General features: G+C 39.3%; 1 protein-coding gene across 1 annotated transcript; it reads right to left on the bottom strand.

The window, feature by feature from the left end:
* MACC1 (MET transcriptional regulator MACC1) lies at positions 1-22,081 on the bottom strand. The gene is made up of 4 exons (XM_075557583.1): positions 21,967-22,081; positions 18,455-20,490; positions 14,674-14,862; positions 1-693 (listed from the first exon to the last, which is right to left on the bottom strand). Exons 1-4 carry the CDS (start codon positions 22,079-22,081, stop codon positions 481-483), a joined length of 2,553 nt encoding a protein of 850 aa, XP_075413698.1. The 3' UTR covers positions 1-480.
* Positions 22,082-26,927: the final 4,846 nt, after the last annotated feature.

Here is a 26,927-nt window from a genome sequence, read left to right as displayed (position 1 = left end):
GTTGATTCTAATTCATAGTGACCCTATAGAACAGGGTACTCTCCAGGGGAGCAGAAAGCCTCATCTTTCTCCCTGGGAGGCAACTGGTGAATTTAAACTACTGACCTGTGGTCAGTGGCCCAATATATAACCCGTTTTGCCAGCCGGGCTCTTCACAGGCACCGTGTCATGTAGTTATTCCAATAAGCAAATAGTTTAAATAAAGGACATTGAAGTAACTTTGACAGAGGGTTTTCCTTTCATCCATCAACAACAATGTAGTCCAATGGTTGTACATGAAGCATACACAAAAATGCATTAAAGTTTCCCCCTATAAAACTTTCACTTGGATATTGTTTCAGACTGAGCTTCCACATGATAAACGAAACTAGTATAATACTTTTCAGAGGCCAGTGCTCTGTCTTTCTTAGACACACACATGCATTGTCCCCTTCCTACCTTTCCTTGTCTTCAAATCACCCACACACACACCTGCCATTTCTATACTTCCTCAGAAGCTGAGAATGCAGTTGCTCTCAGAGTCTCTAAAGAATTGACGAGTATTAATGCTCCAGTTAAATCCCGCCACTGCTTGGTCACAGGGTTTCTCATTCTGTCCAAAGCTGATTGAAGGTCTTGTAACAGGTCTCTGTAGCTGCTTCCATAGCGAGCACTCCAAGTATACAGAAAGTCATAGGCTGGTTTCCACATCATCTGAATAGGAAAAGAAAATTAAACCAAAGTTGTGTGGGAGCAGAGCGAAGAGATTTATTTCAAGATAAAAATGGCCCTCCAGACTTAAAAGAAAATAGAACACCAATTGTACAGGACTTATTATATCATCAATCTTTTAGTAACATTTCTTTTGTTATTTATAATTCATCTATTTTAACATTCTTTTATTATTGCCCTGCAGTTCTAAAACTAGACCCCTTAAAATTATGATTATAAATAGACACTCTCCCACCCATTGGTCTATCATTTATTATTTAAACATTGCTGTTGTTATGAAATGAAATATAAGTCATTGTTCAATAATATTTCATAGTAACAATGTAATTGAAATAAACTTTTCACTCTGATAAACTTTTAAGGCTAGAATAATATTTCTTTTCAAGCTATGTGCCTGTGAAGATGTCTATGACTGTCATGCGGTGTGGTAAAATGGCACATGGTCTACTTAACACTTAGTAGTTGTCTTCAAGCACATCTATAAACAAGGAAAAGATTAGCTTCATGATCATGCCGGGGGAAGCAACAAATAGTGCTCTAATTAAAAATACTTTAATAATATATTTTCTGACCAAATGAAATTTCACTGTTCAACTTCTTCATTATGCTCTCCCTAAGCATCTAACCATAAAAATGACATCATTGTTTCCATAGAAATAGATGTACGTCAAAGGGGAACTTCACATACAAGCTGTATGTAATGGTAACCAAGGCAACCAGGCTCCAAGAGAGAGAGCCAAAGACAAACCAAATAAGAGACAAATTTTAGAACACACACACACACACCTCAAAAGGAATTTTCTCAAGGGAAAAGACCACACACACACACACACACACACACACACACACACACACACAGAACTATCTAAGTATAATTGGAATATAAACATTATTTGCTACTTTTCTGAGAATTCAATTATGATTCTATCATTTGCAAATTGTAGAAACACAGACTGAGCTAAAGAATATGCAGCGCTACCTACTTAAAAATAGAATCTCCACGAACAGTCCTATCACATAAAATAGAGACTAAGGATATAATTTATCACCTTTTCCCTACAACATTACAATTGAAGTTAAACATAAAGGATAAAATGCATATGTAAATAGTTTCTAAACCAGTCTAGACAAAAGGCTAAGTAGTCAGCTCAAAAGAAGATTTGATGCTTTGGTCCAACTTGTCATTTGTGAATAGTCATAAACACCTATATCGAGACCTCTCTTGGCAAAGCTAGATTCCACCAGATACAGAACTGAAGGAGATACAACGACATCACACCATGGTTCTTTTTTCAGCAACAGAAATCATTTGACATCTTTCTATATAGACTTTATCCTTAGCAATTGGATCCATAGAGAATTTGAGAATCTATCACGGAGAGAATATGAATGTAAAGGAGTCTCTTTTTCTATAGACTTGTAAACAAAGGCAAGTCGCACAGCAGTGGATTGAGAAGCATTCAGAGAAGCACTTTGTGAGACTCCATCCTGCCTGTCCCAATCTGATGGAAAGCAGCGCCACATGCATATGCTATCCTACAGAGAGTGAGTCTAGATATCTGTAAAAATATTACATCCTCTAGTCTATGTTGCAGTTACATCAAAGACTGAGGTACTACTAGATGGCACAGTACTCTCCCTTTTCATAGACTGTTGAACACAGTGGTGTTTGCAGTTAGAAGCTTCTAAGACCTTGTCTGAAGTCCTTAGAGAAGTGAATCTGATCAAAGAAGCATTTGAAGATATTTTATGACGAACAACAATTGAGAAATGTTCAATACCTATGTGATTTTATGCTACATTGGCATCAAGTGTTGCAGAAACCAGACCTCTCCTAAGAATCACAGTCACACACACACAAATTGTGCACTGCTCATAAAAATACTTTCCTAGAATCCTGCTCAAAATGAGAAAAATACTGAACAGAGTTCCTGGAGTCAGAAAGAATGGAAGAACCTCTGAAATGATTGCCCTGGTATATTTTTTTTAAAACATAAACCAGAAATGTCCTCTGAATATTTAAAAGATGAAATTATAGTTTTGTATAACAGGTAACAAATATGACTTGTGCAATATATTTTCTTAAGAACTTTTCTTTTCTGGGACAGCTAGTGAATTTGAACTTCAGTCTTTGCAGTTAGCAGCCCGAGATGCATTCCCAAGGCAACACCTTTCACAATTGAAATATAGTCCTAAATTCACTTTCATTACTTCAGTATTTCTTATTATCTTATATCATTCTATTTTTTCTTCCTTAGCAAGTGACCATGAAAAGATAGTAGAAGTAGCTTGCATCAATTGGTAAACTCTAGACGGATGGAGCCTGAATAGAGCTATTGGGTAAGCATTAGCCTGCGAACCGCTCTGTGGGAGAAAGATCGGGTACCCTGCTCTCTCTGAGATTTATGACCTCGCAAACACTTCCTCGGGTCATGATGAGTAGCAGCTCCCATGACTTCAGTGGGTAGGTATAAGGAAATATGCTCCAGAATTGGGTGGCATTAAGGCCACAATGGATTTTAAATACTGCCATAACATAAAGTGAAAATGGAGTCATTTTCTCTGGAAATGTTTGAAGACATAAGATAGAATAAACAATTTTCTTTCCAGGATGGCTTAAGGAAAATTCTCCAGAAGCTAGAAAGGAGTTGAGAACTGCCAAGATCTCTCTCGGGTTCATGTTGTCTATCTGGTCAACTTTTTAAAAATAGTTGCGCTGCTCTTGCTTGATGTTATGATTAAGACAAGCTATGCAGAAGCTCTAGCGTTATGCATTGCCCAATTGAAAGGAAAACATCCTCCAAAGGGCTTATTTTTCTTGAATTATTCTTAACCACTAAACAATCTGTCTTCTAATCTCCATTCACAAATGTCTGAAACACTGACATGCCGTCACTCATGTAGTGTTGTGGATTCATTCCTTGAACAGGAAACAGGAGGCCTCTAAAATATAAAGTTGTTCATTTCTCACTTGTGTGTCTGGGTCTTTTTCCATATAAAGGGCAGCATCCATAAGGGCAGCATGTAATCCACCAAATTGAAATTCTCCAAAGTCCCAGCATTGATGTGAAAGTAATATTACTTTGGTTCATCTTCTTGATATTAGATGATGAAGTAAAATGGAAGGGAGCCATGACAGTAATAAATGTGATGCCAAGAGAAATGAAAAAAGAAATAAAGTTTTCCAAATTTAGACTGCTTATTCCCAGAAGTCAATAAGACTCATTAGATAATGCACCAGATAATGAGCTGCAACATGCAGAAAAGCTGTTCAGGTTTGACTGTCATTATATGTCTTATTTTAGTTCATGATATGAATAGCATAATGAATCCAATTGATTTAATTACCTTTGCATAATTACATCTTGATACATTAAAAGATTAATAATTTAAAGAATTAATTCTCCACCTACTTTCCTCAAAAAAAGTATAAGAGGAACATTTTACTTTAAGCAGCATTTGATGAAGTAGTACCAAGGCCAATATACTTTAGTCATGATTATTATGTAGGGCCTATCTTTAGTTACACTTGTGGGCGACCTTACTGTGCCAGTGATGGGTAGCAATATAACTGCTATTGAAGATGAGGCTGTTGCTATCTTCAGGGAGAGGGAGGCTATCACGGGCTCTTATGTATTTGGAAGGGGATGGTGCTTACTTAGATGGGAAGGTTTTCTAGGAAAAGTCTGTCTGGGCATAGTCAGCTCTATTTGCTCTGGAAATAATCACTGCAAGTTACAAACGAGCCGAACGAAGATAGACAATGCATCTCTTGTTCTGCTATCTATTCAGAATTGCCTATGCCAGAGAAAATCCTGTTAGTCACACGATTCTTCCTGATTTTTAATTAAAAGGACACCAGTTGCCTCCTCACCATCCATTGCTCCTGAATCCTACCTCCATGCTAGTCCTCCCAATCCCAACCATGTATCAGTGAAGACATCTGAATGTTGAACTTGACAAAAAAAAATATCACACTTCTTCAATCCATCCTTTCAATGTAAATGCTAACAAAAAATAGAGAAATAATACAATGGTAAGAGTTTAGGATTTGAAAGCACATGTAGTGGGTCCAAATTCAGACCCTGTATTTATTTAATCCAGATATTCTTGGTTACTGTAGAGTACCTCTCTGGATCCATATTCCCCACCTCATTCTACAAAATAGTCTGGGCATTGTACATTATATCAGCACCCGTGATACTGAAGGAGAATATCCAAACTGTATCCACGGCATTGGAGCAAATCAACACTTCAGGGATTGACAGAATAACACGATGATTCGTCGACCAGTTGCAATACCAGAAGGAGAGAGCTGGCAGCAGGCACTAGTTTATGTCAAGACTGTGTGGAATACATCTGGGACAACTGAATGGAAGAGGTCCATCTTTATGCCCATTCTGAATGAAATTGATACAGCAGAATGTGAAAATCACCACACAGTGATACTAACAGCTCAGGTAGCTAACAGTATGCTTAAAATAACAAACAAGCAAAAAATATTACAGCAGGGATTTCCAGCTGAATTCCAAAGAGGGCATTGTAAGACAGATATCATTGGTGATGTGAGATAGATCTTTTCTGAAAGTGTGGAATACAATCAAGACATTTACCTATGTTTTACTGACTATGCAAAAGATAACATTGTGAAGAAAAGGATCCCAGAATATTTAATGCTTACGTGGAACCTATACTTAGGCCAAGAAGCAATTGTTTGAACACAATACGGGGAATTTTTATGGTTTACAATCAGGAAAGGTTGTATCCTTTTACCATATTTACTCAACAAATACTTATTCAGAGAAACTGTACTCGATGTAGAAGAATCAGACACCAGAACTAGAGGGAGACTCATTAACAACCTGTGACACGCAGATGACACAGCCTTGCTTGTTGAAACCAAAGACAGACTTGAAGGACTTACTAATGTAGATCAAAGACTATCCCTTCAGTATGAATTCAGCTAAATATAGGAAAAGAAAAAGACAATGGAATCAATATGCAACATTACAAAAAACATAGAAAAGCCTAAAATTGTCACGAACTTCATTTTGCATGCATGCATGGGTTGCCCAATGCCCACGTGGCAGCAGTCGGGAAACACGGTGCTGGGTTCCATGGAGCACATCTGCTACAAGAGGCATCTTCGCTGTGCTAACAGGCAGAAGTCTCAGCTGGAGGACGGAGGTGTACTGGTCAAGCCAGAGTGTTTTCTTTTTTTTTTTTTAATTTTAACAATTTATTAGGGGCTCATACAACTCCCATCACAGTTCATACATATACATACATCAACTGTACAAAGCACATCCGTACAGTCCTTGCCCTAATCATTTTTCTTCTCTTTTCTTTCTTTACATTTTATTAGGGACTCATACAACTCCCATCACCATCCATACACATACATACATCAATTGTATAAAGCACATCCATACATTCGCTGCCCCAATCATTCTCAAGGCATTTGCTCTCCACCCAAGCCCCCCGCATCAGGTCCTCCCTTTCTTTTCCCCTCCCTCTCCTTTCCCCCCTCCCTCATGTGCCCTTGGTAATTTATACCTCGTTATTTTGTCGTATCTTGCCCTATCCGGAGTCTCCCTTCCCCCCTTCTCTGCTGTCCCTCTCCCAGGGAAGAGGTCACATGTGGATCCTTGTAATCAGTTCCCCCTTTCCAACCCACTCACCCTCCACTCTCCCAGCATCGCCCCTCACACCCTTGGTCCTGAAGGTATCATCCACCCTGGATTCCCTGTACCTCCAGCCCTCATATGTACCAGTGTACAGCCTCTATCCTATCCAGCCCTGCAAGGTAGAATTCGGATCATGGTAGTTGGGGGGAGGAAGCATCCAGGATCTGGGGGAAAGCTGTGTTCTTCATCGGTACTACCTCGCACCCTAATTAACCCATCTCCTCTCCCAAACCCCTCTATGAGGGGATCTCCATTGGCCGACACTTGGGCCTTGGGTCTCCACTCTGCACTTCCCCCTTCATTCAATATGGTATATATATACATATACATATACACATATATACACATACATACACACACTTATATCGTTGTTGTTTTTTTTTTTGCATGATGCCTTATACCTGGTCCCTTGGCACCTCGTGATCGCACTGGCCGGTGTGCTTCTTCCATGTGGGCTTTTTTGCTTCTGAGCTTGATGGCCGCTTGTTCACCTTCAAGCCTTTAAGACCCCAGACACTATCTCTTTTGATAGCCGGGCACCATCAGAAGCCAGAATGTTTTCAATGGCTTCGTATGCACACGTAAGCGGAAAACTGAATAAGGAAGGCAGAAGAATAGATGCCTTTGAATTTTGGTGTTGTGAAGAATATTGAAAATACCACGAAGTGCCAGACACAAACAAATACGTAAATAAATCTGTCATGGAAGAAGTCTAGTTAGAATGCTCCTTCAAGTTGAGGATGACAAGAGTTCATCTCCTGTCTTTAGGACACGTTACCAAGAGTCCAGTCCATGGAGAAGAAGAGCAAACAGAGTAAAGTAGAAGGCGGCGACAACGAGGAAGATGTTCAACAAGATGGACTGACACAGGGGCTGCAACAATGGACTCGAACAGAGCATTGACCCCAGGTGTTTTGTTCTGTTGTACACAATGCCAATGTGAATTGAAATGGATGCAATGGCACCTACCAACAACAATTGCGTACCTCGTGCCAAAATATATTTCCAATTACACAACAGAATACATAGGAAGATTTCCACTACCAACCTCAAACAAAAAATCTCACTGCCAACCAGTCAACTCTGAATCACAGTGACCCTACAGGACTGGGTAGACTCTTTACGCGAGTAGAAAACAGCAACTTTCCCCGGGCAGCAGCTGGGGTTTCAAACTTCCGACCTTAAGCTTAGCAGCCCAACATATAACCCACTAAAACCACCAGGGCGCCTCAGTTAATGCTGGTCAGTGTGATGCTTGTGCTTTCTGTTAAAAATAGGTTACAACCGTCAAACATCAAATAAAAGAACCTTAGTCACCCGGATCTTAATCTAAGACTCTTTCACTACCATATTGATGCAAACTTATTTTATTATTAATCAGTTTGATTACATACTGGTTCATCTCTTAAACTTAGCTGGACTTTAATGTTTCTGTGTTGTTTTTGTTTGTTGTTGTATGCTTTCTACACTATAAACCATGCTAGAGAAAGTCTAAATTCCGACTCAAACATTATTGTATCTCGATCCATTGACACAGTGGCTACAACAATGGGTTCAAAAAGACAAGAACCGTGAGGGCGGCTCCGGCCCAGGCAGCATTTAGTTCTGTGGTGCATAGAGTTGCTGTGAGCCAGAACTGACTTCCGGCACCTCACAGCAAAGCCACCCTCAAAGATATTGATAATTTATCTAAATTATACATCAAAACATAATGTACACAGTAATTAAATATCTAAATATGTACTCTAATGTAATAACTATTTTTATCAATTTTAGTATGCTATTGGGACACATGATTTGGAATTAAAGCAAAGATCTTGGGAATCAATGTGCTGCCTCAGGAAGGGTAATTGTCTTGCTTTCTTCAATCATGCCAAAAAATGTGAATATGCTGTCAAATTAAACATTTCAGAAATTAGTAATCTAGTCTAGTACAAAGTCACAACCATCAAGTTAATACTGACTCACTGTGACCCTATAGGACAGGACAGAATGGCCCCTGTGAGTTTCCAAAACTGTAAATCTTTACAGGAGTAGAAAGTCTCATCTTTCTCCTGCAGGTGGTTTTGAACTGCTGATCTTGCAGTTAGTAGCCCAACTCATAACCATGAATATCATGGTCTACCAATATAAAGTAGACTATGATCATTTAAATATGATACATCTATGCTGCACAATGAAGATTTGAATACTTTTTTCTATATGTTTTACCATAGGTAGGTATATTTCCTCGTGATACATATTTTTTCTTTCTTTAGGAAACTGTATATAAACTTCTTACTGCTTACTGCAAAAGAACAGCCACCTACAGGTCTAATATCAAGGCTAGAACTAAAGCAGGCCCAGATACATCAATGGACAATGAGGCAGCCCATTAGAGAGAATTCAGGAGTTGTCACGTGAGACTGGAAAGCCTGACAGTCCCAGAGCATTTCTTTGACCTTCACACCGGAAATCTTTCAAAGGAAATAAATGCTGATAAGCTAGTGAGCAAGTGCTGATCTATCAAGACTTTTTCCTTCAATGTTTTCCATAGATTACTAGTTTCTCAGAAAACAGGCTTTGAAATCATGAGCATCTGCTCCCTTAACTACATTCTTCCTACAGTTTTCCTGAATCATATGAGAAAAATGTCACTCTACACTTACCCCCCACTTATCACCTCTCTCATTAGCCAACATTTCACAGGTACAGAAACAGTAAAATATCTACTATTTGACTTTTGCACATTAATGATCCGTCTGGCAATAATGAATGCCAAGACATGAAACAAGAGTAATGTTGGCTGTAATGCCTACAGCTAAGTGTCAACTTTTTAAGCCATGATTCTTAACGGCATGGAAGTTATACAATGCTGCACTCGTCCTCCATTTTCATGTTATCCCCAATTTCGCATGAAGGCCTGGTCTTTGGAACCTAACGATGTTGCTAAGTGAGGAGTGGGCGCATTCTAGTGATTTTTCTTTGATCACTCCATGTCATTCAGCTGCCAAATGATCTCTTCCTCCTCTTCCTTAACAAAGTAATATTTAATTTGTATTTGGGGATTGACAGTGTGTAAAGCAGTGTGCCAAATAGTTTATTCATTTACATGATCTCAGTGAATCCTGTGAACATCCAATCAGCCAGATACTTTTATTGGTCTCATGTTACATATATATATATCTCCACCTCATTGCCATCCAGGTAATTCTGACTCATAGAAACTTGCTCAAGGGAACCTGGCTAATAAATAGAGAAGAATTGGAACAGGAGTGAGGACAGGGTTCTTAGTGTCTATGTGTGGCAGTCATTAAAAACTTTCCTTTATCAACCCCCACGTACACCTCCAAACATCTCTCTCAAAAAATATTAGCATAAACCATCTCCGCCGGTCCACACCTTCTCATCAATATTATCCAGCAATCGCTGATGTCAAGAAGCACCGACATCTCTTCCTCGTCCTCTCAAATCAGGGAAATGTTGATCATCCTGGAGGACTAGAAAGTGCCCCTTAACTGCTTTTGTCAACTTTGAATTTTCTTCCCTTTTGTTAATTTTGAGAAGGCTCATTAGCATGCTAACTTGGTTAGAATTATGTGTAAATACATACAAACAGAAGCGTTTCTTATAAAAAAGAAACCTAGATTCAAATCGTAATTCTGTTGCTTAATAACCATATAATTCTGCATAACTTGCACAAATACATTCACCTCATTTGCTGATCTGTTAAAAGTTCTAATGGGTTTGTAGAAATAAAAGGTGCTATAATGAACACGCTCTCACATAGCTGACACTCAGAAAAATACTGAATAAGTGACAAAATGTACTGTCATCTTTCGGCCTTGGGGTGCCCAGGCTCTCAGTTGCTAACAGAAAGGCACACAGGGTAAACCCACTGGTGACTCCAGGGTGGAAGGTGTGGCAAGCTGCTGCCACGCAGAGGTATGCAAGCCCTGGGGCTCAGCGCTATTCTGTCCTGTGCACTCACTCATTTGGGATCAACTCAATGGCCATAGGGATTTTAAAAATTATGATTTAATCAATATGTTTCATTTATTTTAGAAATTAACCGTATGTTTGTCTAAAATGTTGTAAGTTTCAGATATGAACAATTTGTCCCCACCACCAGGAAAATGAAAATTAATCTTCAGAGGGAACCAATGCTAACAACAACCACAAATCTCATCTTCGGCTTGATTTCTATCTTAGTAGCTAATCATTGTGGCAAACTGGGAAACCTTGAAAAGCTCCTCTGTGTGTGTGAACGAATACCAAACACTGAAGCCAAGGATACACAGCAAAGATACCACACAGTTTTTAAAAATCTTACAGAATCATGTACGAGTGTAAGAAGAATAACATTTCCTATTAGAGGATTACCTACTTTCTCATCTTGAATCTGGATTTACAAGAGTGGCCTGAACCCTAGAGCTGCCATGCAGAAAAATGAGCAGGAACAAACGTTGCTGCTAGAACACTACAAAAAAAGACAATGTAATCTCAATGGTTGAGTATTCATTTAAAAATTAAAATATCTTGTCAATCCTAACTTTCTACAGGGCAGTGGTTGGGATTAGGGATGTTAACTTCACTGGGCTTCTGTGAAGACAATAGCCATTTGGGCCATGGCCGGGTCTGCTAGGAAATCAGCCTCAGGCAGCCCAGAAGGCCTGGGGAGAGGTGGAGTCCAGCAGCTCGCATAGATAGAAGGTAACTTGAAAAGGGAAATAAGGAAACTTTAGTGTCTTCAATGAATAGGTGGCCTTCTAGAATAAGGAAAAAGCATCATCCTTAGTGGTAGGTAGTGACCCTAATGGGAGACAATAGCTAGAGAAATTGTTATGCATGATAATCATTTCCAAAAGACTACAGGAAGCCCATTCTGCTTAGGTCCATGTGTGTCATAATACCAGGGTCCCTGGGTGGCGCAAACAATTGTGCTCTCAACTATTAACAAAAGGTTGGTTTGGGGCCTTGGTAATACAGTGGTCAAGTGTTGGGCTATAATCTGAATGGTCAGCAGTTCAAAACCACCAGCTGCTCTGCAAGACTGCCTATTTCCATAGAGAGTTAGAGCCTGAGAACTCACAGGGGGTGTTGAGTCAGCATGGACTCCGTGGCAGTGAATAGAGAGAGACACAGACCTGAAGTCTGCTTTGGAAAGCTCTTGAAACCCATAGGGAGCAGTTCCTCTCCGCACTGGGGGCACCGTGAATAGGAATCAACTCCACAGCAACTAAGTGATAAACGTGTCCTCGCGCCGACATTCCCAGGGTGTCTCCTTGTCAAGTGTGAGGTTTAGGAGATGGTTGGTTCTTCTCTTCTAATAATTTACTGATCCCTGTTACTAATTTGATACTATGCACATCGCTGTGTTAATAAACAATGAATTTTCACTACCTGTCATAGGAAAACATTTGCAATGATCACATTTCATAATGTGTAAGTGCAATTTTTTCTTTCAAAAGATATGCTCCAAAAATTTTTCTTGCTTATAATCAGATTTTAATCTTCATTTTTATATGTCAATGTCATTTACAAATTTGAATGGTATTTTTAAAATTTTAATTTGGGAAGATTTTTTTAAATTTATTTCAGGAAATGCCATTGTCAGAAACATCCAAAGAGAGACCTTTTCTTCTCTTTAGAAAATAATTTCTTACAATAGTCAAAATTATTCTAGAAAACAATGGTGAACCATACTATTAGTATTGTCTATATTTTAATTAGCTTGAGCCTTGGTCAGCATGTTGAGGCTGATCACACCTCCTTGAACAGATGCCAATTTGGATTTTTTTTTCAGGGTAGAAATAGGGTATTATGGTCAATATTCAGGTTCTTGAGCCAAAACAAGAATTATGTTTCAAATAGGCTTCCATGACTCTCTAGCTATATTCATTTAAGCAAGTTATTTAGCATCTCTGGGTCTCAGCTAACACTCTCTGCCCAACAGGTTTTTGTTGAAAGGATTAGATAAGTTAATTTTAGTACAAATTTTGGATTCCTGCCTGACCCAGAGCCAATGCCAAATCACTGTCTGTTAGACACAATAAAAATAGAGCAAAGGGAGGGAAGAGAAGTTGAAAGGATAGAGAATGAGTGAAAGAGCCTGATTGCAGGCATTGGCACAAGTTCAGGGAAATGTCTGTTGTGTACCCCCTCGGAGGAAAGCAAGCTAATGGAAACAAAAGCAGCATGGGAACCACTGGGCCATGTTATCTGCCTGTCTCCATTCCAGTTCCCTCCTCCTCACCGCCCACCAGGAGCTAAAGCCAATGGGTTTTGAAGTCAGCTCCTTGACTTGTGTGTAAGTTGATCCTATTTCACAATCGTCTGCTTCTGAGGGGGCACAATTTTACTCCCGAATTATAGGAATGAAAACTAGTGTACCTTTTTCTTTAGCTTAAATGGTCCCCCAATAAAAATTTCTGTAGGTTGTATGGAAGAGACATTTAGACCCAACATACGATGGATCCTTCTTCGGTATTTCATAGCCTGCATCAGAAGGGTAACTTCATATTAATCACAAGAAATCAAACTCTGGCCCCTTGAAAGACACCCGGGGGCTTTATTTTATGCTTCTGAGAGTTTCTTGGCCTCAGGGGTGGATTTAGTCATTTGTGATGGGGACTGGGCAGTTGTAAGTAATGGAAAAGCAGGCTGCTTACTGGCCTCCATCAAGATTTAGGGAGAGGAAAACTACAAATAACCACAATGAGAGAGAAACCAGATGCTTAAACAAGCTGACCAAATACGTAACTCTTTGATCACTCTCTCAACAAAACCTTTTTTGAAAAGCAGAGCCTATGAAGAAAAGCAAAAGTATGGAGTTTCATTAGAGAACTTTTTGATCAGTTTACTGAAATATCTGAATATAAGAGCATATCCCTGAAAATATATATAGATTCTTTATGAAGGTCTGTCATCTTTCAGCTCACTTTTTATACATTTGAGTTAATGGTGAGTACCCTGCCCTCTATTTTACGTCATGCTGACTTGTGTTTTACCGTGCATGTCTAAGCTTAGGGAGGTGAACCTATTCTGTAGGGTCATTATGCATGGGGATCCATTTTCTGGATTCTAGAAAATGAAGGCTAAGATTTCCAGTGACTTGATTTGACTTAATATTCTTCATTGAGCTGTTATCTTGTCCTGCAGAAGGTTGCCTCAAGAAAGATAACAGTTCTGAAAATAGGAATGTCAAGTTCAATGGTGGAGAAAGAAAGGAAACCCACTGCCATCAAATCAATGCACAGTATTATATATATATTGTTTCTAAGATATAAATCTTTAAGGGATCTCATCTTTGGTCCAAGGAGTCACAGGTTTTAAACTGCCATCCTTGTGTTTAATAGTCCGAGGCTTATCCAACAAATGGAATCCACTTCTTCCCAAGTCATCTAGGTGGAGAGATTTCCGGCAGATGACATACCTTGAAAAGGCCTGTGCTCATTTGAGAGAAAGGTAAAGACTACATTGCAGGATGTCTCAAAGTCATTGCCATTAGGTCAATGCCAACTTGTGGTAACTCTATGTAACAGGACAGAAGTGGCGTGTGAGTTTGGGAGACTAACTCTTTATGGGAATAGAAAGCTCTGTCTTTCTCTCACAGAGCAGCTAGTGGTTTTGAACTTCTGACTTTGCAGTTCACAGCCAAATGCATAACCACTATGCCACTTGTGGTCCTCGCTGGAATAGTTTTTAAGTTTGAAATGGGGTCACCTTTTTGTATGGTGATCTAAAGAAAATATCTAATTAACTTTTGCCTAAAAGTATAGATTTATTTTAAGATCAATAAAAGATTTAAAGTTAATATTTTGTATTAAGAGCTATTATTTAGTACTGCACATGATGTCTGTAATTCTTACTGTAAGTAAAACTGGAAGAGAATAATGATGCTGTGAGGTATCTCTAGCTCCCATCTCCACTCCCTCTTGATTGTTTAGGCTTCCTGGAACCCACGACTTTGTCTTAACTTGAGCCCCATCTCTTCCTTTCAAAACTTACATTTCAATGACCTCTATCTTTACAGTCATACCTACTAACTAGCTACCTTGCTGATGTTATCAGTGTATTCACATGTAGCCTCATACTACAAACCTAAAGGTACTTTGAAGGGGGTCAAGGTCTTTGAAGAGTGGTAGGTGCTTATCTCAATCCGTGGGTTCACAGAAATCCGCTTTGGTGCGTGAGTGGATCCTCAAGTGTTCCATATACTTACATGTGAAGCTGGTTACATCTGCTTTATTTGATCTGTGAGCTGACTATCAAATGAGACAAGTGAACATCTTACCTCAACAGCAACTTCGCCAGTTTTCCCACGGTGAGGAACTTCATAGGCCTCCATCTGTTGCTTTGTGAGTCTTACTAACTTGTCAGCTAGCTCCCTCCAGCCTTTCCCAAGCTTGACGGCAGAAGTAAGAATCACAGCCTCTTGGATGAGACGAGCTACTAAGCTTTGGCAATCCATCTTCAACAGAGCCTACAATGAATGATTTTTTTAAAGGCATGTAAGTATTAAGAGAGTCTAAAGCTCGATTCTATAAATTCAAATGTTCATATGTATATCCTAGAGAGAGGCCCCTTTCTTGCCTCTTTTGTTCCTTTCGATTTTGTAAAACCAAACAGTTGACTTCAGTTTTAACAAATCAAGCACAGCAGACCTGGCCAGATCACAATGAGGGGAGGTGTGGAAGCAACTTTGTGGTTAACTAATCATGGCCAAATCTAACCTCACTAAGCCAAACTCATTAAACGAATGAGCTTCTTAATGTGTTGATTATAAAAAGAAGTTTTACTAGACATTTCCCAAAATAATCATTATTCCTGAATTGTTTTCACTGTCTCTGACTTATCAATCCAGGAATGATTACTCATTCGATAAAAGATAATTTCTCATCTTACCAAATGATTGGTCATGAGATTTCTGCAAGTAGTGGACACAGTGTTCCAGGGAAACATTTTTTTTCTCATCAAAATATGATTTAAAACATCTGAGATCTACGTCCTTTGCACAAAGATGAGACATTCCTGCAGATTTGAATGAAGCATTCATTTCTACAATTTTAAAAATGCATCTCTTCCTCTATACTATTAGTGAAAGTATATTAAATTGAACTACAAGGTGCTACAAATAAAGCACTTTGTGTTATCCAATGCAAAATCATCGGCTTCTTTCTTCCTTAATAAGGCATCTGAGCTGTCACTCACCAAGCATGTGACAAGCACAACTGAGTTTCTCTTTTCCCATGAATAACATATCAAAATCGTGCATGTGTATATTGTCTGTGTTTAAAGAAGGAAATAAATATGTTTGATAACCTCTCATAATTTACTGGTTGCTATACGCTCATCTGCTAACATTGGACAGTAGAGAAGAGTGACTGAGGAAGTAACGAAATGGAGAGGTGCCCAGAAGAGTGTTTGTTCCCACGGAGGCTTATGAAGGGGTTTCAAAAAGTTCAGGAGAAAACTCCATTATCTTTTCATTTCATTTTCCTAGGAACACATAATGAGGCCTACATGGAATCTACAGTTAAGATTACATAGACTATACTGATTTAGCAAGACTCTAAATCACCATCTACTACTACTAATTGGTAAATTACTATTTTCTTATACTAAGTTAGGGGATGTTTTACCTATACTTACTCCATTTTCTTGTTTTAGATAAAGGAAATCTGCATGTTAAGTCACAAAATCTGAGTGAAAAATCCAACTCTTCAAGTATAAAAGCTTAAGTGAGCCACAAAATACTTCTATGTACTAATTTATAGAATGGATACAATGATAATAACTCCTAACCTAAGCCTCTGTGACCATGATGAGTCGGTAGAATCAATTGCTAAAGTGCTTTAAAGTCGAAGGTTTTTTCCTATTGTCAAGCGCATAAGGACAGCCAGTGTCAATGTCTAGGGATGGTTACATTTAGACCCCACAGTCTCTGATACCCTTCCTCCCCCCTTCAAGCCACCTGAAGTAAATACATGGCCTAAGAGAAATGCATACTTCCTGTGAAAGGTAATATCAAGGGTAGAGCACCATTGCCCATTCTTTATTGCCTCTGGTCAACTAGCCTGAACTAAGCCCCTTCCACACAGAGATCCAGACCCCTCCACTGAGGCATGGAGTGAGTTGTTCAGCTGTCTTAGGACGCCCCCCTTGAATCAGTTCTTTCACCACCACTGTCTATTTAGCCACCCACAGCATTCTATCAATTATTGTATCCCAACTTCCCTTAGCCATGATCAATCTGAACCATTAAAAACCATTTGGCCAATTAACTTTTTTTAGGCCACTAAGTGAAATAAGGAAGCAGTTTTATTTCTCAAACCCATATATGAGTAGGATTCTTGGAGGTATAGTAGGGATACATTTGACTACAGCCTGCGGAGTCAGCAGTTTGAAACCACCAGTGGCACCTCTAAAGACGAGGCATTCTGTTCCTATAAAATGCTACAGATTCTACAACTCATAGGGCAGTTCTATCCTGTGGACTATGAATTGACATCGACTCAATGGGAGTGAGTTTGTTTTTTTGGTATTTTATAGGTACGTACGTGAACATGAACTCTGTAAGATAATAAGATTACAACAAAGATTGTATAACATCTACCCAGTTGGCGATGACACTGAATGGCCAGTAGGAAGTGAGACTCTAGCATGATAGTCTTGTAGTCTCAGACATTAACTCTGAAAGACACACGTGCATTTTTGTGAATGCTTATTAGCTTGGAGTCTCATCCTAAAGCTATCCACTTAACCGGATGTTGGAGCCATTGCATTGCTTTCATGGTTGGTTCCACTTTTAGTAACTCTGTGGGACAGATCGAAACTCCCTTCTGGTTTTCTAGGCTGTCATCTTTACAGTAGCAGGTGCCCGGTCTTTGCTTCCGTGCAACCTCTGGTGAGTTCCTGCCACAGCCTTTGGGTTAACAGTCAAGTGTTCAACTGTGGTACTAGCAGGGCTCCCTCAATGTCCTTTAGCCTCACAGGATTATTGAATAAAATGCCCACTTATTGCTTAGTTATCTTAATAAATGTTAATACCCTAGACTGAATCCGTCCCCATAATTTCCTTTGATTAAAACTTTCTTCTTCCATATGATCTTGCCCAGGCTCACACAAACATGCTACACACACACGCATGCGCAAATGCAGTCATACAGGTAAACTTAAATTTGTGTCAGGAAGACAGAGGTTTTTGAAGACAGAACCTTTCCAAATCTCATGACGGCGACAAATTTCACAAACTTGAACAAATTACTCAAACTCAGTTTCCCCTCTGTGTACGATGAAGGTACTAGTTTTACTTACTTAGTACTAAGGCAGACAGTAATCAAAGAAGTCCCAGCACAGGGAGGGGTGGCACACATGTGCCCACCATGAGATTGTCAGCTCTCATGTTTACTAGGGATTAACTAACATTGAAGTTATTTTCATAAATATGTCCTAGATGATTTGGGATTTTGTTTTGTTTTGGAAAATATATATTGGTTTTTATACTTTAAAATAAAAAACAATTGTTTACCTTTTTTGTAACTCTCCACTAATGTTACCCCATGTTGAGAAAAACTGACCCTACAAATCTTACTAAAATATTAGGCATAAGAGGAGAATCAGGGTATCTTATTCTGGAGCATGATGCATTCAAACAGAAGAAAAACATTTATTTGTTAAAAGAAAAGACAAAGATTATATTTTAAAAGACCACTGAAAAGTAAACCTATAATAATGGCCAAGTAAATTGTCTTTGTTTGCTGCTATATATTTAAGTTATTGAAACTAATTTCAAGAAGAAGAGATCTTTTAACTATGATATCCTGCACAAATTAAAAATTTCCTTTTCCTGTTCAAGATGATTGGGCTAATTCCTAAAAAAAAAAAATCCACAAATACAAGAAACCAAGAATATGATTTTGTCAGAAAAACTGTATGTTTGCTTTGAAGTAGCTTCCATTTCTTTGAGATTGTTTGTTTTTAAGTTGTGTCCTGTATATGTTAATAAACAATGCCAAATTAATAGACATTTATTCCTTATGGTAAATAAATTACCATGAGAAACCAATACTTACCACAATAAGCTCATATAGAAATTTCCTCGTATTTTTATCTGAATGACAATCTTCCTTAAGCTTCTCTACAATGTAAGAAACTTTGTCTGCTTCTTTCTCTGCTTGCATCTGATCAAAATCTTCCAGTGCCCGACGTGAGTAGCCCAGGATATCAGCTAAAACTTGCCCGTCATAAACTTTTTCTGACACCAAGGTCAATACCACCGAGTAGACATAAGTCAGTGTTTTGAAAGGCAGAGAGATCTGTTCGAGGAGATTTCTACATGTGAATACACTATCTGACATGCAGATGACTTGCTCCTTGGAAATCACCTTGACGTTTTTGCAGTGTACAAGTCCGACCTTACCTCTCAGGACGCCCACATACCAATCTTTCACTTTGGAATGCCCAAGGGCTTTTATCTTAGTCTCTCCCAGAAGAGCTATTGTGTCCCCTTTGAAATATTCATGCAAGTAGTCGATCTTGCTTTGTCTTAATACTGTTTTCAGGGTGACCCCATAACTGGTAAAGTTCAGTTTTTTATCCTGAAATGTAGGGTATTTGACAAGCAGGGCTGATGCTAATGGAGCCAACTTGACTTCTTTCTCCACCAACTGGGCTGGCAAATGGGAGCACTTCTTTAGGTTTGGGGCCGGATCCGGCGTCGTGATAGAGAACTGTGCAACTGGTCTACCATTGGGGGGCTCCACTTGAACACTGAAAGCAAACCAGTGTATATCTCCAGGGTCAGCTAACGAAAACAAAACCTGTCGGTGGATGGCTTTACAAGTCTGTAACTCTTTCTGTTTAATTTCCCTCCTTGCGTCTTCTACCTTGACTTCAAAATCAGCGTCGCATGAAAACACAGAGATACTTAAATCTTGGGGCTTGTCAAGTAAAAACGAATGCTTTCCCCAGAGCTGAAACACAACTGGAGACATGTTTTTCCCACCCCTCTTAAGATCGGAAATTGTGAGCTTGTCTGGCATATAGCTGTGGCCACAAATTGTGAAAATGGCAGTGAAGTGGGGATGGATATATTTGGGTCCATAAATTCCAATCGAGGTGGTTTTGTGGATATAATCCCAAATGGTGACCGCTGGTGACTGAACTTCTTTGACTTGGGCAGCAACCACAAAATACATCACCTTGCTCAAGTCCGCTAATTTCACTTGGATGGTGTCTTTATAAAGGTAGCCGTGGGTCAGCACCTTGAAAGGCCCTTCTCTGGCCCGGCTGTGCAAACACACCACTTCCGTCATGACTTGGCTGAAAGGATCCGCCCTCACTTTGGCTGCAATATTCATCTCCAGCAAAATGGCCTCGGTTGTGTTAAGGTTGCCTAGCATGATTTCCAGCAGCGGACTCGCTGTGCAGGAGTGGTCGTGGTTGAGCGTTTGGGGGGGGTCGAGGAACACTCGGAGTGATACCTCCTGGAACTCCCCCACAGCTACATGCCCTTGGGGCACATGCACTGTAATATTGGATCCGGGCAATTGTACTGACCCTCCTTGGTGATCTAATTTACAAAAAACGATGGTGTCTGCAGCTTGCGTTTGGGCCCATCCAGGGCTCTGACTGGTTAAATTCAAATCCAGGCAGGACCGCGCCAGCTGGCGTTGACTCAACCACGCCATTCTGTAAGCCTCGCGGTCATTCCGAAGCCATTCCAAGTCCTGGAGCAGGATCTGCTCAGAGTCCAGTGCACGCTCAGAGACACGCACCCTGTCATCCAAAATGCCCAACAGTTCTGAGACACTTTTAGATCTTCCAGATTTCCTCGAGTCAGGCTGCTCGCATAAGTGATGCACCTCGAGTTCATCACCAGAGGAATCCGGAGAAGTGCCCGTTTCTATGTCTCTGTGGAAAAGGAAGGGATCCTCTTTCAAGATGGAGAGATGACCACTCTTCTTATTTCTCAGCTGCGTGATGTCATCCAAAAATGGGTTGGAAGCGGCCAGTTCCTTCCAGAATGGATTCGTGGATTTGGAAGCATCCTGGCCACGAAGGGTTACAGCATCTGGCCAATTGGGAAGCGCAGGATGGTCTTGACATTCTTGTCAGAGAAACAGGACAAAGGAAAACAAAGGTGAGATGGCACTCCCAGATACTCTCAAGTCTAATTTGAATCATAGAGTCAAAAGCTCACCGTAACTTTTCTTTTACTTTGTAGTTCCAATCAAATAACTACTACATAGCTAATGACAAATACGATTGCATTTGCATGAAGTGACAAAAGGAACATTGTTGTACCATGTTTTGAATAAATGTAATGTTATTGTAGCTTAAAACGTAATCATCACTTTAAAACTAAACAAATAAATGCACCCTAGGTGGGCAATAAGGAGTTTCTCGTATTTTCTTGAGATTGAACTAGAACAACATGCACTTATATCATTTAAAAATACTTCAGTTTTGCATAAGCATAGAATTATTCTGAGCAAACAGAATAATTCAATTATAGATTTTTCGAAACATAGAATAGTTGATCTCACTATATCTAGATTATGCCTTTAACTTTTCTTTTCAGATAACATTCAATATGTGCAAACCTCAGGCACATGTTAACAACCAAAATGTTCTTGTTAACTATAAATGAAATAAAAGAATCATTATGCATTCTTTAGATTATTTCCTAATAATTCTGCATTGACAGATTTTAATATGAGCCTGAAAAATAAATTCATTATTGCAAGCTCTCCATATCTCAATCAATTGCTACAAGCAGTAAACTCAATGTGATCTGAGTATTTTAAGGATTAGCACCCAACATACATATATACATACATATTTATATCGAACCCATATTTTATATGAATAAGGATATATTTTTACAATTAGTAAGAATTTCCATATGTTGCACAATACATGGAATGCATGCTTTTTTTATGGTTAAAGGAACTCATAGTTGACTTTTGCTCAGTAAATATTGGTAGTGAATCTTTGGATGTTGTGAAGTCGATGCTGCTCTAGAGGAAATAGAAGCGTATGTGACCACCTAAGTAATCAGGTGTCCGACAGAAGTTCCCATGTTCACTGTCAGATATTTTTGTTCACTATATGTAGGACTGAACTCTTGATTCTACATAGCGTGTATTGAATATTTTAACACACATTAAAAAAAAATAACATTTCTCTTATTTCCTCACTCTTAAATCTAGTTCTATTCAAATGTCCTAAAAGTTATTTTTCTCCAAGGATCAACTCAGTTCTTACATGCTCTGTGAAGATTTTGTAGGCCAGTCCAACCACTGGATACCTGGTTGATCTCAGACGTCTTTTATATATCTTCTCAAGGAAGATGTCACTGATTTACTCATGAAATTTTGCACCTTCTGATATTTTTCGTACTCTGTTGGCTATTTTATTTCATCCTGCCTGTCTCCACAGTGACACATATTTCTATGAAAGGGTTGGGATTTTGTCATGCCTTTAATAATCTGTAGCACTTTTCATATTGAGACCTTTAATCATTACCAGTTATGAATTTGCTTTTCCATTATAAAAATACAGACATTATAAATTCCTATACCTGTAAGATTGCAACTTTTTGAGAATGTCCGAGTTTCCATATCAACCAAATTTCCCTCAGATCTACTCAATGAAATTCCTCTTGACCAAAAATGGGCTCTTTCACTGGCTGTCATTTTTTTCCACCTATAAAACAAGTGTATATATTTGTTAAGTATAAATATAGAGGTGTCAGAGAAAACAAACTTAAAGTAGAGTGCATATTCACATGAAAAAAATTTTATGTAAAATACTGAGTTTCTCTAATTATAGTAGGATGCTCGATTAGATATTTTAAATATGTATTAGCACTCCACTGAAAAAAACATTCCAATCCTAAATTTATATCAACAAGCACACTTAGATAAATTAATTACTGATCCCATAGCAAAATAACAAGTGACAATTCCGCAGGAAAAGAAGAAAAAATAGTAAGTTGAAACTCGGTGCATAGGCATTCTGTGATTAGAAGTCTTCGCATCACAAAATGGAAAATGTCCCCAATTTGTATATTCAAAGTAATCCCAAATCACAACAGGTATATGTGTGTGTTATAAGCTCAGCAGTTTTACAATTTATAACTAAGAGCAAAGGGTTAATATTTGGACAATTCAGAAGACGAGCATAATGGGAGTGAACGGGTGCGTGCCTCAACCAGGTAGACTGACAGAGTGGCGTCCACTGTGGCCTCACGGGTAGCATGATTATCAGGATACGCGGGCCCGGCAGCGCTCCAGGCGGTTGCACTGAGGGTCACTCTGAGTGCGAACCAAGTTGACAACACGGAGCGGCAACTACCAGTAAGGCAGTGTAGACTAGGAGCAGATTTCGACAAAATACCGGGACGGATATCTGAAACACAGACCCATTCTCACATGATAACTTGACACATGACAGGGGTGAAAAGTGGAAAAGAGTGATCAGGGAATTAACCGGCATAGGGCAATTGGCTTGCACTGCGTTACAAAAATTACATAGAAACTAATATGGTCCCCGTACAAAAATCAACTTCAAGAAATTTAACACCTAAAAATGAAAAGCAAAACATCAAAGCTTGAGAACCTACCAAATCCTTCTTCTGATTCCTTGAAATAAAGAGTTTCTAAGCAAGGCATATGCAAATGGAACCATAAAAAATAAAAATAATGAGACATCAATGAACATCTTTTACAAAATGGAAACCAACCAACCAAACAAACAAAAATCTCACTGAGATACAGTTGATTCCAACACATAGTGACTCTTTAGGAGAGGTTAGAACTACCCCCTGGGGTTTCTGAAATTGTAAATGTTTATACGCCCAGAAAGCCTCATCTTTCACCTATAAAAATACAAATCATAAACTAGAAGATATATTTCTGTTACATAATATATATATGTATATTCCACAACACTTTGAAGACTCTCACAAATCATTAAGTAAAATGCAAACAATTCAATGGGAAACAATTTCAAAAATCTGAACAATCAATTCTCAGAAAAGGAAACAAAATAGACTCCTAAACATGTAACATTTTCCTTAATAATCAGAGAAAGACAAACAGAATAACATGCGACACATTACCACCCAACAAATTTGCAACCATTTACAATTCTAGCAACAAGAGTTCTTGGCCAAGATGTAAAATCCTATACACATCTAGTGTGTATCTAGCAAAGGAAAATCATATACACTGCTATTGTGTATCCGGAAAAGGAAAACCCTATACACTGCTAGTGTGTCTCTAGCAAAGGAAAACCCTATACACTGCTACTGTGTACCTAGCAAAGGAAAACCCTATACACTCCTAGCACAAGTGTAAAATTGTACTGATTCTGAAATCCACTCAGTATTATCTAGGGCCAATAAAAATTAGGAAACCCTGATTGAGACACAAATGATTCAGTAGCCTCAGCAATAGACTCCCACATACTAATTAATAATCATGAAGGCAGTACAGAACCAGGCAATGTCTCCTATGTGGCATATAAAATTGTCAGAAGAAGGGGCCATCCCCACCCCAGGGACTAAGTGCGATGCTCCTGCCTTTGAATTGGAATGGATTGCAACTCAAAGAAACCCCATAGGGGAAAATATAGCTGCTCCACAGGATTTCCAAGGCTGTACATCTTTATGGAAGCATCTTTCTTCCCCGACAGTAGGTTCAAATCTCCAAACTTTCACGCAGTAAGCAGACTAGTACTTAACAGCTACACCACTGGGGCTCTGCACTTACAACCTGGCACCCCAAATACCAATCCCAGTATTTTCCTTAGTAAAAATTGACACATATGTATCAGGAGAAAAGTGCCCTGGTAGCATACTAGGTTACATGCTGGGCTGCTAACTACAAGGTCATCAGTTTGAAACCAGCAGCTGCTCTCCAGGAGAAATGATGCTAGAGTCCTGTATATCCAGTTTCAGAGACTCACAGGCTGTTCTACTCTGTCCTACAAGGTCAGCTTTAACTTGATGACATTGATTTTTAGTGGGGGGGTGGGATTGGTTTTGTTTTTAGTATGAGGGGATATAAACCTAAATGCCTATCTATCTATCTATCTATCTATCTATCTATCTATCTATCTATGCACACACGCATATATGTATGCCATATATATGTGTGCCATATATATGTATATATACACACATATATGGAATCAACCAAAATATTACAAACCATAATAATAGGTAATTTATGGTACTTAATATAATTTAATATAACTATGTGAAACAATGGAACATAATGCAAATATGAAAGCCGATCAATTGCAACTAAAATCACCTACATGCACTTGTAAGGATCCCATTGCTGAGGCTCAAAATTCTTGACAAGTATTAGCTCTCTTAGCTTTCATCTAAACATAGTAGATCAGGTTTTGAAATTAGATTTTGCAGAGTATGAAACCACATCTCTGCAGTAAGACACAGCTTACTGAACAAAGCAAACGAGTGGTGAAAAACTGGCCTCAAATTATGACTTGCGCATGTTCCACTTACCCCACACAGCCTGGAACTCAGGACACCACACAGCCCACCCAGGCTGAAGGCTCCAGTGGCATATGCTGAAATGGTCCCTCCTTCCAGTGGGCATTCCCGGGGCTGTTAATGCTGTGGAGCAATCACACCCTCTTTGCCTTTGTTTTGTTTTTTTTCATACTCTTCTTCCAAATCCTTGACATATTTTTTGGCCAAGTTAATTTTTTTTTAAAAAACCCACCTCTTTTTCTAATATAAGAAAAGAAAGGAAGGAGAAGAGGTGGAAGGAAAGGGAATTAGAGGACAGGAGAGTGAAAAAAATCAGTTTTCCAAACATGATTTTAAAAATGCATTAACTAGCTCATCAGGCTGATTAGGATAAAATCCTATTAAAAAAATAAATGGTAATAATAAGAATTTCTTCCCTGATAGGAAAGCCCATAGAAAGGTAGGGTGAAACCCTCAATTATGCAATATGCAAAATACACTCGACCTCAAGTTTCCTGGTCGGTCTTCAAAATCCCGTTGTTGATTTTACCAAACATAATGTCCAAAATTAAAAGTCCTTAGCATGCATACTACAGGTAGCCACATCTTTGAGGTAGGAAATCAGAGCTTAAGTCCTTCAGCAAAATTCAGCAAATCAAATTAGAATTTTAAAAAATGCTTAAACGAAAAAGTATTTTCCAAACAAGCAAAGTAGAGTTGACAAGGAAACCCAACATAGCCAACGGTCGACATGAGCTCTTTAATGGCTTGTGGGACACAGAACAGAAAGAAACAACTTATACCTCAGGAGTCCTTCGAGGCCAATAACTCCTGATGTGAAAAACAATTATAACCATGTGAAATGTAGTGAGACATCCTCAGCCACATAAAACCAGGGAGTAGAAAGTATTCCGTGCCTGGTTGGGATAAACTATTAACTCTACTGTTAACCCAAGATTGGAAGTTGCAGTCCACCAGAGAGTGCTTCTGGTAAGGCGTGGTGATTCACTGTCAAAAAATCCAACCCCGGAGTACGGTCTGCTTGGAATGTTTTGTAGATTAACCATTTGTCCCCATCATTTCACATGTCTTCACTGTCCTTTAGGGCAGTGAGTCTGAACTTCAACAATTCTGAAGTCACCTTGAGTGTTTGGTAAAAGAATCCAGTTTGCTGATCAGACCTTCAGGGCTGCTGATGCAGACAGTCTGCGGATAAGCCCTCAAATCTGCATTTCTCTAAGTTGCTAGGTGAAGCTGACCCCAGTTCTAGGGAGTACATTGTGAGAACCCATTTTGAAAACCACCACATTATGGTCCCTTTGGGCCAAAGCGTTCTCTCTCACACCCCTGGACCCCTATGTACAAACAGATCGCATTCCTTTCCATCTCGCTGTGCGCGCGCGCACACACACACACACACACACACACACACACACACACACACACACACTACACAGTATGACCTCCCCGATCAGGATTCCTTTAACAAACATGAGAGAAGGTGCTTTGGGGTGTAGGGGACGGCGGGACTGGAAGGAGGAAGACGCTGCTCTGTGAAGGGCAGAGCTGGTTTACACAGGTGCAAGTCGCAGGCGCCGCATTTGTCATCTCTCGGTGTGTTCTTCCAAGAAACCCCATAGTCAACAGGAATGTCTGTGCAGTAACTGGAATTTTAAAACTTCATGTGCAGAAGCAACATGAGTCACTTTGTTGGAATGAATACATGGGAAAAGAGTAGGCTACGACCCACTTAATTTGGGGCATCGCCTTCTCAAAATGCCTTTTTCAAAACTTATGAATTCTGCATCATTCATTATGTGTTCCTCAAAGGGCTGATGAACAAAGAGTTTCTCTTCCATTGTGCTCCTGTATGAAAGAGGCCCTTTGTAAGGGGGAGAATTTCAAGGTGCACAGAAGGTTTCTTTGAGGGTCTGGGTGTGTGTGGGAAGGGTGGGGGTGGAGACACGGGGGGGGGGCAAGGAGGAGGTTTTGTAAAAGAATAATCAGAGAAGCAATATTTTAAATAATTATAACTTTCA

The sequence above is a fragment of the Tenrec ecaudatus genome, chromosome 9 (assembly GCF_050624435.1).
Source record: "Tenrec ecaudatus isolate mTenEca1 chromosome 9, mTenEca1.hap1, whole genome shotgun sequence".
Lineage (NCBI taxonomy): Eukaryota > Metazoa > Chordata > Mammalia > Afrosoricida > Tenrecidae > Tenrec > Tenrec ecaudatus.
The sequence above is the reverse complement of the archived record's forward strand: the minus strand, read 5'-3'. Positions and strand labels throughout refer to the sequence as shown.

Bases quoted from the DNA above. Each gene is read 5' to 3' on its own strand.
- MACC1 (XM_075557583.1), bottom strand. From the start codon at position 22,081: ATGACAGCCAGTGAAAGAGCCCATTTTTGGTCAAGAGGAATTTCATTG. The intron at 20,491-21,966 runs GTATAGGAATTT...TTCTCTGACAAG, and splicing joins AAAAAGTTGCAATCTTACAG to AATGTCAAGACCATCCTGCG. The intron at 14,863-18,454 runs GTAAGTATTGGT...CATTCATTGTAG, and splicing joins TTCTATATGAGCTTATTGTG to GCTCTGTTGAAGATGGATTG.